At 37.5% G+C, this 12212-nt stretch overlaps 2 protein-coding genes across 3 annotated transcripts; one reads left to right on the top strand and one right to left on the bottom strand.

Moving 5' to 3' along the window:
- Nucleotides 1-1890: 1890 nt before the first annotated feature.
- On the bottom strand, nt 1891-4177 carry LOC135620047 (cytochrome P450 94B3-like). The gene has a single exon (XM_065122644.1). It carries the CDS (start codon nt 4097-4099, stop codon nt 2612-2614), a length of 1488 nt encoding a protein of 495 aa, XP_064978716.1. The 5' UTR covers nt 4100-4177; the 3' UTR covers nt 1891-2611.
- A 5546-nt stretch (nt 4178-9723) lies between these two features.
- On the top strand, nt 9724-10547 carry LOC103996041 (signal peptidase complex subunit 1-like). Of its 2 annotated transcripts, none has more exons than XM_009416839.3 (2): nt 9724-9846; nt 10050-10547. In XM_009416839.3, exon 2 carries the CDS (start codon nt 10050-10052, stop codon nt 10335-10337), a length of 288 nt encoding a protein of 95 aa, XP_009415114.1. In that variant the 5' UTR covers nt 9724-9846; the 3' UTR covers nt 10338-10547. The 2 variants fall into 2 exon arrangements, with proteins under 2 accessions (XP_009415114.1, XP_064975217.1); XM_065119145.1 differs by having other exon boundaries at nt 9750-9910.
- Nucleotides 10548-12212: the final 1665 nt, after the last annotated feature.

The following is a 12212-nucleotide window of genomic DNA, read 5'->3' as shown; positions in this document are numbered from 1 at the left end:
TCAAAGAAGGGAAAAGAATACCCAAGATGCCATTGAATGACATGACTGGATTCAGTTCCCCCATTCATGCTAAATGGGATATGACTCTCTGGAGTTCAACTTGTCTCCCATCAAAGATAGAATCTTCTTCTCTTTGCTTTATCTTTCTCCCCAGTATCCCTGTCAAGTTTGACCAGTCCCAGAATAGAGAAGGCCAAACACAAACACAGAGAGAACATATCCCTCCTTCTCTGCCATGACCTCCAGTATGTGTTCCCTTCACCGCAAGCCACACGGATCAACTGTGAGCAATGTGCCTGAGCTATTGCATCTACACCTTTTGTAACATGAACTATTTCTTCAACAATTTTCCTGTCTCAATAGTCAATCCAAAAAGGGAAGAACGTGCAATGGTCCACCATCATGGGGAGCAAACTAGTCAGCAGAGGTGGTATTTAACATGTGCCCTAAAATGGAAGCCATCACCTCCCAGCTCACTCCTTGTTTGTGAAGATAAGATCAGAACATATTCTGCAGGCAGGATGGGGCCGAGAACACAAGCATTTAGCTTGAACAGTGTGCCAGCTCTGATACAAGAGTTGGAGATATCAGGTTGTCCACTTCCAACCCATTTCCTGTGCCTGGATACCCTACACGGTTGTGATAGATAAATAGTCATGATGTATAGCACAAATCGTATGATCCCCATCTTTGCAAGTTATTGAAATCCTCTATCTTGGTAATGATATATGTTGAATAATAAAAGAAATAGAAGGAGCCGCATCAAACACAATTACAACTCAAAAGGACCACAGACATCCCAATTCCATTGAAATCGAAGTATGCCATTTAGCTGACGCAAGCGAGTGGGGATGCATGCTTTTGATGTTGACTTTAAGAAATATCAATCCTGTGTGTGCATCGCGCCGGTAGCAGTTGTCTTCATCTTCATTGTCTTGTTTACTTAGACCTGTCATTGCTTTTGGCACTGTTGAGTTAGTGGTTGAAGGCTTCGTAGCTGACTTGTCTGACACCAAATTGGCAAGGAGTCTAATACATCAGATAAAACACTTGGTGTGCAAATAACTCCATGCCTGATAGATATACATTTGTCTCCTCATGGAGTATCATTCTTAGCATTAATATATTGGAATAGAGTAAATGATCTTGTTCAGATGATTGACAAGCATTGCATTCACATTCTCACCGGATAGCATGTATCTGTATGATTGTTCATGCTCAATCAATCATTGGATTCATTTTATAGTGCACCCACTCCTCTCTTTTTTGATAAGTTCATTGAGGTGTAAAACAAATGACAACCTTCTTACAAATCGAAGAGTTAGTTTGTTGATGGTAAGGAAACTTGTATTCCTGCTAGGAAAAGAAAAAAGTTAATACTCTTAATCCTTGAGAGATATTGCTCCTCCGTCCTATCATAATAATTCTTTATGGTACTTGCATTCATAACTTATATAACTTGTTTAGTTATTGATAAATAAGTTATCGTTTTCACTTTAGTGATGAACAATAGAGAGGTCACAAGGTAAGAAACTAAGTAACCTTTTGGGTTTGATGACGGAAAAGGAAGGTCCCAGTGGAATTGTATGACAAAGGAGAAAATGTAGAGGTGACAAAGGATAAGACGTATTAGACCAAATATTAGTAACATATTAATTGTTATACTAGAGATAATATGTTGATTATGAAGAGAGGGTAGACAGTAGTAGAGAATTAAGTGCAGGGCAGGTTGTGACTTTTATATATAAGAAAATTGTTTCTTGTTATCATATAAATTATGATCCGAGGACGAGTTTTATTAACGAGCGTCTCCGATACTGAGAAATCGTACATCAAATCAAGATTTAATGTATAAGAATTATAGAACAATAATAATACCTATGCACTCGAGACATAAATGAGGGAAGTTTCCTGCCCCCTGAATCCATTACAACACAATAATAATACAAAAAATTCAAAAGCATAAATGTCTCTTTCTCTACTTATTTTTCAACAATAATCTTTTGAAGAACCACTTTATTTTAATCTTATGAACCGACCGACCAAATTAAACGCTCACAAACTGCAACTGTAATTGATCATCGTTACTCCTAATCAACAACACCTAATGTTGATTTGCTTACTCCACAAGTCTATCCATATCAATATCACCGAGCTTATTCAGGCGTCCTTCCCACGGAATCAGACAGAGGGGTGTCGGATAAAGTGTCAGCGGTTCGGCAGTCTCCGTCCTTGTCTCCACAACAATGGCCTGTGCACGAAAAAAGCATGCCACAAAAAACATAAAAAGGCCTTCCGGTGATTTTGAGCTCCTCGAGCTCGGGATGATGATGAAAAATATCAAGCTGCTCATTTCAGTGTTATCCAAGTTTAATCTCTCTCTTATAACCATACGGTTTCTGGTTGGCCTTTTGACAGAATGAGCGATGATAGGCCCATTGAGAGGTTAAATCTGCTTGCGGTGAGGCGTCGTTTGGGATAAATCGTGTAAAATGGTCTTTGGATTGGATTCGGGAAATATATATATATATATATATATATATATATATATATATATATATATATATATGTATATATTCTTGAGAAATTATTGACACGGGGATTATCCCAATTATTTCCTCCTGTCGACCACCATTTGTAGGCCACCAGCCATGTGCGCGGTGAGCATCGGGACCAACGTTGGCTTCTGTCGCTCACCCTCCACCCTCCTCAGCGCGAACTCTCGGAGCACAGCCGCCGCAATGTACTTCATCTTGAGAAAGGCCATCTCCTTCCCCAGACAGATCCTTGGCCCGGCTTGGAAGACCGGGAACTTGAACGGCGACTCTCGCACCACCTCCCCGCTCTCCGACAACCACCTCCTGTGATCGAAATCCAGGCAGTTCTCCCCCCAGAGCCTCTCCATCCTCCCCATGCCGTAGGGGAAGTACGTCACCCGATCGCCTCCCCTGATCCGCGTCCCGTCGGGCAGCACGTCGTCGCTTACCGCGTGCTTAGAGTCCCACACCACCGGCGGGTACAGCCTCATGCTCTCGCAGAGGCAGGCTTCCAACGTTTTCATGTCTTTGAGCGCATGTAAGTCCGATCGTCCCTTGGCTCGTTTCGCTTCTTTGACCAGCTCTGCTTCGACCTCGGGGTGGCTTGACACGAGCCAGAAGAACCATGTCAGAGCCGCCGACGTCGTGTCCCTCCCCGCCATCACGAAGCTGATGACCATGTCGCGGATCACCTCTTCCTCGTGGCCTCCGGTGATGAGCCTCGACAGGAGGTCTTTGTGCTGTGTGCCATTCTCCAGCGTCGCCTTCCTCCTCCGAATTACCTCCATGATGGATGCATGGATCAGTTTCACCGCGGCTCGGAGCTGACGCTCGGAGCCGACGCCGAGCGCGCGCTTCGCCTTCCAGACCACGAAGACCGGCGCAGCCCCTCGCTTTGCGCTGATCGCCGAGGCCACCTCGAAGGCACCGGCGAGGGCCGACTCGGGCAGCGAGGGGTCGAGGAGGCCGGGGTCTGTGCCGAACGAGATCTTGCACACGGTGTCGAAGGCGAAGCGGCGGAGCAAGTCCTGCATGTCGACCACCCGCCGGTCGGCGCACGCGGACGACAGGATGGGTAGCAGTCTCTCGCCGACCTCGCGCTCCAGAACATTAACGACGAATTCACGCAGGGATCGGGCGCTGAACTCGTGGCTCGCGAGCTTGCGCTGCATGTGCCAGAGGTCGCCGTCGGCGCTCAAGATGCCGCGCCCGAGGAAGTCGCCGAGGATGTCGGTGAAGGGCTTGCCCTTGGGATAGTTAGGGAAGTTGGTCTTGAGCATGTGCTCCAGATTCTCGGGGTTGGCAGTGACGACGATCCGACGAGCACCGAGGCGCCACATGACGAAGGTCAGGTTCGGCGATGCCTTGAGCATCTCCGTGTACCAATCCAATAGCCTGTGCCTGTTCTTATAGAACGGAAGCAACGATCCAATGACGGGGTGCACTTTGGGACCGTGGCACGAAGGAACGGTGCCAGCGGCCGACAGTCTCAGGACCAATCGGTGCAATATCAGGAAGAAGACAAAGAAGAAACAAAAGAGCAGTAGCGGAAGGGGTGGCATCGGAGGAGATGGCAACTGATTGCAGAAGCTGAACAATACCAGATAAGGGTTTTCACTGCGGAGAGAAACAGAGATAGACATGAGAGAGAGAGAGAGAGAGAGAGAGAGAGAGAGGGGTCGGAAGCAAGTAGGGACTGTTGGAATTTATATGGGGGAAAGGGAAAGGTGTGGTGTGCAATTGAGCACGTGCCGAAAATGTAGCAACAATGCATATCCGTTATCCAGTAGTAGGCAAATAATACTAATATTGCCATGATAAAATGGCTTGTGTTAATCTTAATTAGGATTGAAGTAGAAAATGTATGGGGCCAAAGAGTTTAAGATTAATCCGTGAAATCTATCCATCTTTTCTTTATCTTATCCCCTCGACGTTAAACTTGAATTGATCTAATTATCACTATTATTATTTCTTTCGCTCCTATTCAAACACTCGGTCAAAAATTATTTCTGAAACTCAAAACTCTAATCTTTAGAATCAGTAGAGTTACTGTCAGATTCACTGTCTAAAAAGCAATCCATCCTTTCTTTTCTTCCTCTTTATCATATCTTTTTTCTCTGCTCTCGATCAAAAGCTCAATTGGATACACCTAATCTAGCCAAGATTCCCAATGACTTGTACTAATCTTCGATGTTCGATGAAGTTGCATTTGATTATATTAGCTGTCTCTTATTTCACTTTGGGTATATATAATATGTATATATATATGACTTAGAATTTAATTTTATTCTTTACAGAGGTTTATTTTATACCGAAGAAATAAAAATAAAATAAAATAAAAACATCGCATATTTGGATCAACAATCACCACAGTATTTATGCTGGATAGAACTCTGGATTTCTAGTGGCCATCCCTCAAATCCCAGTCCACAAATATCAAGTTGTGGTGTGGTTGAGAGCGAAAGCTATCAAGTCGATGATGGACCATTAGAAGCCAATTCTTTTCGATGAAGCTATAGAAAATATGCCCACTCAAAAAGAAATTAAAGAGAAGCCCCAAAAAAAACAAAAAGAAAGAATTTAGGTACAATAATGATGATATCATAAAATATATTTTTATTTTTCATCGTTTCACACGACTAATGAATGATATGTCAAAAAGGAAGAAAAAAATTTCAAAACTAAAAGAAAATAATTATAGATCAATAATTAATAACATACTAGAAAGTCAATATAAAATTAATGTGATTCAACAAATCTCACCTACTTTCACAGAAAATTAGATTCTTTATTATGTAAAGTCAATTTTATGATCCTTCAAGTATCCCTATTTAAACATAAATCCTCTCCGTTATGACATAAATCTATATTTTTTCTCTCTCATGTTCTTTAGAAATCTTAGAGGATAACCCTCTCTAGATGACCTAAAAGATAACCTTATTTAAATATCAAGAGTATCAAAAGGTTTATCATATTTTATATTTCCTTGCTAAAGATAATGAAATATTTATAGAAAAATCAAATTTTAATCTTTAAGATTTTCTTATTTGCATCATCGATGACTCTCGTATTAGAATTTCTAGTCCTTCGGACATATAGACTTTAGAAATCTAAAAATATTTGTTAATCATATGTGAAAACGACAACCAACACCTATAACAAAAATTCAGAATTATAAATAATAATAATAAAAAATAAAGAGGATGATAATTAGTGGCCATGCTTCCTGTGTTCACCCACAATACGAGGACAGCGAGAAACAACAATAAAGGAGAACGAAATCATTTTTCATGTGGAAAAAACAAAATTAAGACCTTGAAATTTAAATTAAAAGATTTTTTATTTATTGTTATTATTATTATTATTATTATTATTATTATTATTATTATTATAAAAGGGATACTCGACCCTAATTCTTGATGGAAACATTTGCTTTGTTATCACACTTGCACCAGTGTTAGTAGTCCGCCCACAGCTTGTACTTACGCTCCATCTCTTACTGGATGCGATATGTATTGTGTTTCTTGTACCAAAACAGTGGAATCATTTATACGTCGAAGAGACCTATCGATGCAACAACTTGAGAAACCTTGAGATTGGACGGTAAGTATAGCCTTTTTTTAGAGTGATTTTTCTAGAAAAGACTTTTATGTTAAGTTTTTCATTTTCTATTTTCGTTTTTTTTTCAAAATAGTATCTTCTAATTTAAAAAACATTCAAATTATTTTTGTCACCTTTGCCTATACCATCTCATCCATCATTTGTCATCTTTCTCATCTTCGTTTTTTCTTTCGTCATAATGCCTTGTCTCTAGTCGAGAGACAACGGGAGGGAGAAAAGGAAAACGAATAAGATAAGATATAATAAAGAAAAAAAAAGGGAGAAGATAAAGGAAAACAATAGATGAGTAAGGTGACAACGACCAAGATGATAAAAAATACAGTTTAATTAATTTTGAAATTAAAATATATTATTTGAAAAAAAATAATAAAAAAGAGATGTTGTTTGAAAAAAAAAAACCTAAAATGGTGGTCTTTTCTAATAAAATATTGAAAAAAATGAAGAAAAAAGTATTCATGGAAACAGATCAATTTCTCTTATACTAACTATACATATGTATATATATAATCCGTCGATGAAATAAATCTTAATTTGTTTTTGTTGAGACATCCTAATGATTTGTATATTATGGCATGGTATGAGACAGTATATTATTGCACAATCTCATGTTTTATACTTATGTAATGAATGAAAGTAAAATTTAATTTAATTTTTTTTTAAATAAAAATTAATTTGGTACTTGTCCGTCGTTCGTTTTGTTATCGATCCGTAAAGAAATCTTTCTTTTACCAATTTAACACATGTATTTTCCAATTAAAATTATGTGGTTTAAAAGTTAAAATTATTTTTCATCAGCAAAAAGTGGTAGCATGACACCACTCACGAATAATCTATGTGTAGTTCAATCAGCAAGCTAACACTACCATTCTACCAAAATGTCAGCTTCAACTCGTATGATCATAATATAATTACACTGTTTTTAAAATTATTATGTGCAAATATAATTATATAAGAGTGGAGGTTCTGCCTATATTTATAATAATCTAATTGGCCACAATACTTCTTCATACATAACTCAATATTATCTTAATCAAAGAAACCCTACACACTCCTCTTTCCATCTCCATTTGTATCTGTGGAGACAATTTTCTCCTTTTTTTTTTCTTTCTTTGCTTCTTTTTATTCTTATTATTTTCACTTTTTCGACATTAATGATGTCCTTATCGTGGCGTCACGTCGTAGTCGCAAGACAATGACATCCCGATTATATTAGGCTACAATATTTTTGAGCAAATAAGATCGAAAATACATCTGAGGACACGATTCGTGCCTTGACACATCTTCTAATCTATTTTCTTTTTCTTTATTCCAATAAAGAAAGGAAGAAAAAGACATGTCCGGCAATCAACACATGCAAAAGATGCTTTAAATCATGCCATCCGAAACACCAGTCGGATACGGCAAAAGCTGTCATTACCTGATTTTGACTAAATGAGGTAAAAACAAGAAGAAGCGGCAGACAAACGGACGGCTCAGAAAGGCCTATGTGTTGACATTTAAAGCATGCACGTTGAGAACGTTTATTTAATGGACGGGAGAGAGCACCCAATTTTTCCCTCCCATTATTGAACACGTCGTACGGTCTCGTGACAAACGACGACGACACCATAAGGAACTGTTATTTCCTTACGTATCCAATCCCTAAGTTTGTGAACGTAAATGCTACGCGTGTCGATTTTTTCGTCTCATAACTCATTGTTTATCTTTGTTTACTTCAAAAAAAATTATATTTCATCAATCTCGAAAGAGGGAAAGGCAAATACTTTCTCGATTGATAAGTACATTTATTCGTATCAACATCTGACGAGTGCAAAAGTCTATCTCTATCTTTAAATTTGTCTCCCAAAGTTGAATAAGATCGAGAATCCCTTTTATTATTATTATTATTATTATTATTTATAATTGAATTTATTCGATGATAGTCTAATCAAACCGACGTGGTTGATGACAATCAATTGTTGAGCATCATAGATATCAATCCAATATAATTTTTTAAAAAATGTATTATTTATATCATAGAATATTCATCCATGTATGTTAAATTGATTATAAAAATCCATCGAGTCAAATCAATTATTACATTACTCAAAATTTTTATTTTTTATTTTGTAGCTGACCTAAGCATAAAAGACTTTATCCGATCTCCATCTTTTGTGTAGATCAATATTCAATAGAACATTTGTATTCTTGTCTACTCAAATCAAGTCAAGTTGAATTAAATATCACCGATATCTTCCACGTTAAAAAAATCTATCGAGTCAAATCAATTACTATCTTACTAGAAATTTTTACTTTTCATTTTGTAGCTGACCTAAGCATCAAGAACTTTGTCCAATCTTGATATTTATGTCGATCAATACTTGATCGAACGCTTATAATCTTATCTATTCAAATCAAGTTAAGCTGATTCAACATCACTGGCATCTTCCATTTTAAATATTAAAGAACTCATTGGGTCAAATCAATTATTACTTTACTTGAAATTTTTACTTTTTATTTTATAACTGACCTAAGCATCAAGAATTTCATATGATCTCGATCTTTGTATAGATTAATATTTGATCAAACATATACGATCTTCTCTCGTACCAAATTAAATTGATTCAAACATTATCCACATCTTCCATATTAAAAGAAAACCCATCGGGTCAAACCAATTACTACTTTACTCAAAATTTTTATTTTTCATTTTATAGATCAACATTCGATCGAACATCCGTGGATCTTCTCTACGCGAACCAAGTTAGAATGAATCAAATATCATCGATATCTTCCATGTTGAATGAAAAAAAGCCCATCGGGTCAAATCAATTACTACATTACTTAAATTTTTTATTTTTCATTTTGTATCTGACCTAAGCATAAGAAACTCCATCCTATTTTGATCTTTGTGTAGATCAACATTCGAGTAAACATCTACGATTTTCTCAAATCAAACCAAGTTAGAATGATTCAAACATCATCGACATCTTTCACGTTGAATGATTAAATCAATTACCACTTTACTCAAAAAATTTTACTTTTCATTTTTGTGTATATCAACATTCGATCAAACATATGTGATATTCTCTACCGGAACATCTTCCACATTAAATAAAAAAAAGCTCATCGGGTCAAATTAATTACTTCTTTATTCGAAATTATTTATTTTGTAGCTGACCTAAGCATCAAGAACTTTATTTAATCTCAATCTTTGTGTAGATCAATATTCAATCGAATGTCCATGATATTCTCTACTCGAATCAAGTTAGGTCGATTCAAACATCACCGACATTTTTCACGTCGAATGAAAAAATATGATTGTATTTATACCAAAAAATCTACTTGACAAGCAATCTCCCATTCAAACAAAAAAAATGAATGCTTTATACGAGTTTTATATTCAAATGTTCATGAGTATTCATCATACGTACTCAAATGTCTGATGCTTAATTGGTTTATACTAAATACATCATCGTTGGATTCTGAAATTTCGGACCCAAATCGGATCAGATTCGGGTCGGGTAATAAGGCCTACCCACGAAGGTCTCGGGCTGGGCCCTGGTTTAACTATAAATCACCGACGGTGAAGTTACCACTCCCGACCGGCCGCTCTCTATTTCTCGTGATCGGGAAGCTGGTTTGGGGATTATTAGGATTAGGGTTTTGGCTGAGCGACCCATCGATCTATTTCTTCCCATCTCATCAGGTTCTTGATTTGTCCAGCGTTTTTTCTCCGCGCTAATCTCTTAAATCCAGCGTTTTGTTTGCAGGTTCGATCGTTTCTGGCATTTTTCCTCACTCACAGATCTCTTGAAACGGAAAAGTTTTGGATCTTTGTGTTCTTCTTGCTTGTTGCAACTTCTTCCCCTTGGTCTGATCGTACGGGGCGCGTTTTCTTATCGTTATCAGATGGACTGGCAAGGGCAGAAGCGCGCGGAGATTCTGATGCAGATCATGCTCGTCGTGTCGGCGGTCGCTGCTTTCGGCGTCGGATACACCATCGGCTCCTTTCGGACGATGATGCTTGCATACGCCGGTGGAGTCGTGCTTACTACGCTGATCACTGTGCCCAACTGGCCCTTCTTCAATCGCCACCCCTTGAAGTGGTTGGATCCGAGCGAAGCGGAGCGTCATCCGAAGCCACAGGTGAACTCTGCTGCCGCTTCTTCCAAGAAGAAAGCTGCAAAGCACAAGTAGGAGTCAGTATTCTGGCACCGATGAGCATGTCATTGGGGCTTATGCTGTTCGAATTCTATTTGCGGAGTCATGTTGTGGCAGTGCCTTATGCTTTCCGTGATGTTGTCTCAAAGCAACTTTAGCATCACATATCCATTGAGCTAATGGTTAACTCATACTTCAAACTTCCAAGTATTTTAGCTAAGCCTTATGTTGTCTTTCTTTTCCTTATACCGTTTGTTTGTTACTCCAAATGCCATGCTATTAGTTCCTTTATTATATGTTTCTTTTTCTTGTGTGAGCATATGTGCAGGTAAAGCATACATCACCTTGTTAACTAGTAATGGAAATCTGTGTTCTCCTTACAAAATCAGTGAAATGGCTCTTATGCACTGGATGGAAATGGTTGATGACTTGATCATGTCTTCAAAATTTTAGTGTGATATTTGGTTCTAATTTTGCATTGCTGTTGCCTTTGAACCTCGAAGTGGTCTAGGTTTGACAATCATGTTTTATATATTCGGACTCTTTCCTCTTAATTTCAACAAATGTTGATGGCCAAGATGCATTTTGTGGAACAAAACTCTTTCACTCTCAGTTATTATCATAAGTGGGATCGAATTCTCTTTGGTGGTCTATAATGAAATATCATGTCAAGAAAGCCACTGTTCATGATTAGGAAGCAAGAAGCATATCCAATTCTAAGATCCGAAAAGGTTTTCTAAAGTTATTCTAAGATCCAAAAGCATATCCAAAGGATTTATCTGAAAACAATTGCTTGAAAAAATGGATAAAAGAGTAGAGATTTTTGTATTATTGACTTAATAGTATCTTATGATGGAATTCTTAGAGATAAATGCTGTTGATTTTTGTAACAGGAGTTCGAATGGATTCAATGATGTGATCAAAGAGATAATTTTGGTTACTAGTGTTAGGTAATCTAAGACACAAGATTAAATAGTTTCCTTTGTTGTAGGCTAGTACGAAGGAACAATATTAGGTTATTATCAATTTATACTTAAATGGATAAATTTGCCACTGATTTACTTGGTAAAATTTTCAGTTTGCATGTATGTGTGTCTCTTCCCTTTTCTCTCTGGATTTTATAGGATATAGATTAATAGGCTGTAATCTACACCACTATGATCTTGCAGAATTACCTGTTAGATATTTCTATGTATTAGAAACTAAGTACCCAGTTACTATGTAATCAAATTTTCCCATATTTTAATAGTTAGTGTTGTGTTCGTTCTGAAAACATGATATATAATATGTTATCTAGGATTTAGATTACAGTCTTCATAAATATAACCTTACAAAATAATACCCAAGTATTCTTATCTTTAGGAACTAAGGTGCTAGGTACCATGTTTATAAGATTTCCTGCCTCCTAATAGTTAGTGGTGTCTTCACTTATTGAGTTGTTTCATTAAAAAATTAGTATGTTTTTTTCTTAAATGTCAGATTTAGTAATGCCTTCTATTATTTGTGCGCATGGTTTACGTTATCTTTTACATGGCAAGCGTGGTTGTAGGGTCTTGTGGTGTTCTGGTCGATGTGCGTGTTATCTTATTTTTCTTGTTCTTTTTTCCTGAATGGTTTATGTTATCTTTTACATGGCAAGCCTGGTTGTAGGGTCTGTGGTGTTCTGGTCTATGTGCGTTTTATCTTATTTTTCTCGTTCGTTTTCCTGAATTATTGATGTTAGTTACAGCATACACAGGTTTCTACTTGATTGTGAATTGTGCAATTATGTCAACTTTACATCAATTTTGGTTCTTCTTACACGGTATGTTTACTGGAGTTCATAACCAAATTGGATTCTGGAGTTTGTTCATATGATGCAGCAGCTCGGTCGCTGATGAAACTTTCTGTTCATTGCTTTTTCTCAATCAA

This window comes from Musa acuminata, chromosome BXJ2-8, assembly GCF_036884655.1.
Source record: "Musa acuminata AAA Group cultivar baxijiao chromosome BXJ2-8, Cavendish_Baxijiao_AAA, whole genome shotgun sequence".
NCBI lineage: Eukaryota > Viridiplantae > Streptophyta > Magnoliopsida > Zingiberales > Musaceae > Musa > Musa acuminata.
This window is presented reverse-complemented; position numbering and strand designations above follow the sequence as displayed.

Bases quoted from the DNA above. Each gene is read 5' to 3' on its own strand.
- LOC135620047 (XM_065122644.1), bottom strand. From the start codon at position 4,099: ATGCCACCCCTTCCGCTACTGCTCTTTTGTTTCTTCTTTGTCTTCTTC.
- LOC103996041 (XM_009416839.3), top strand. From the start codon at position 10,050: ATGGACTGGCAAGGGCAGAAGCGCGCGGAGATTCTGATGCAGATCATG.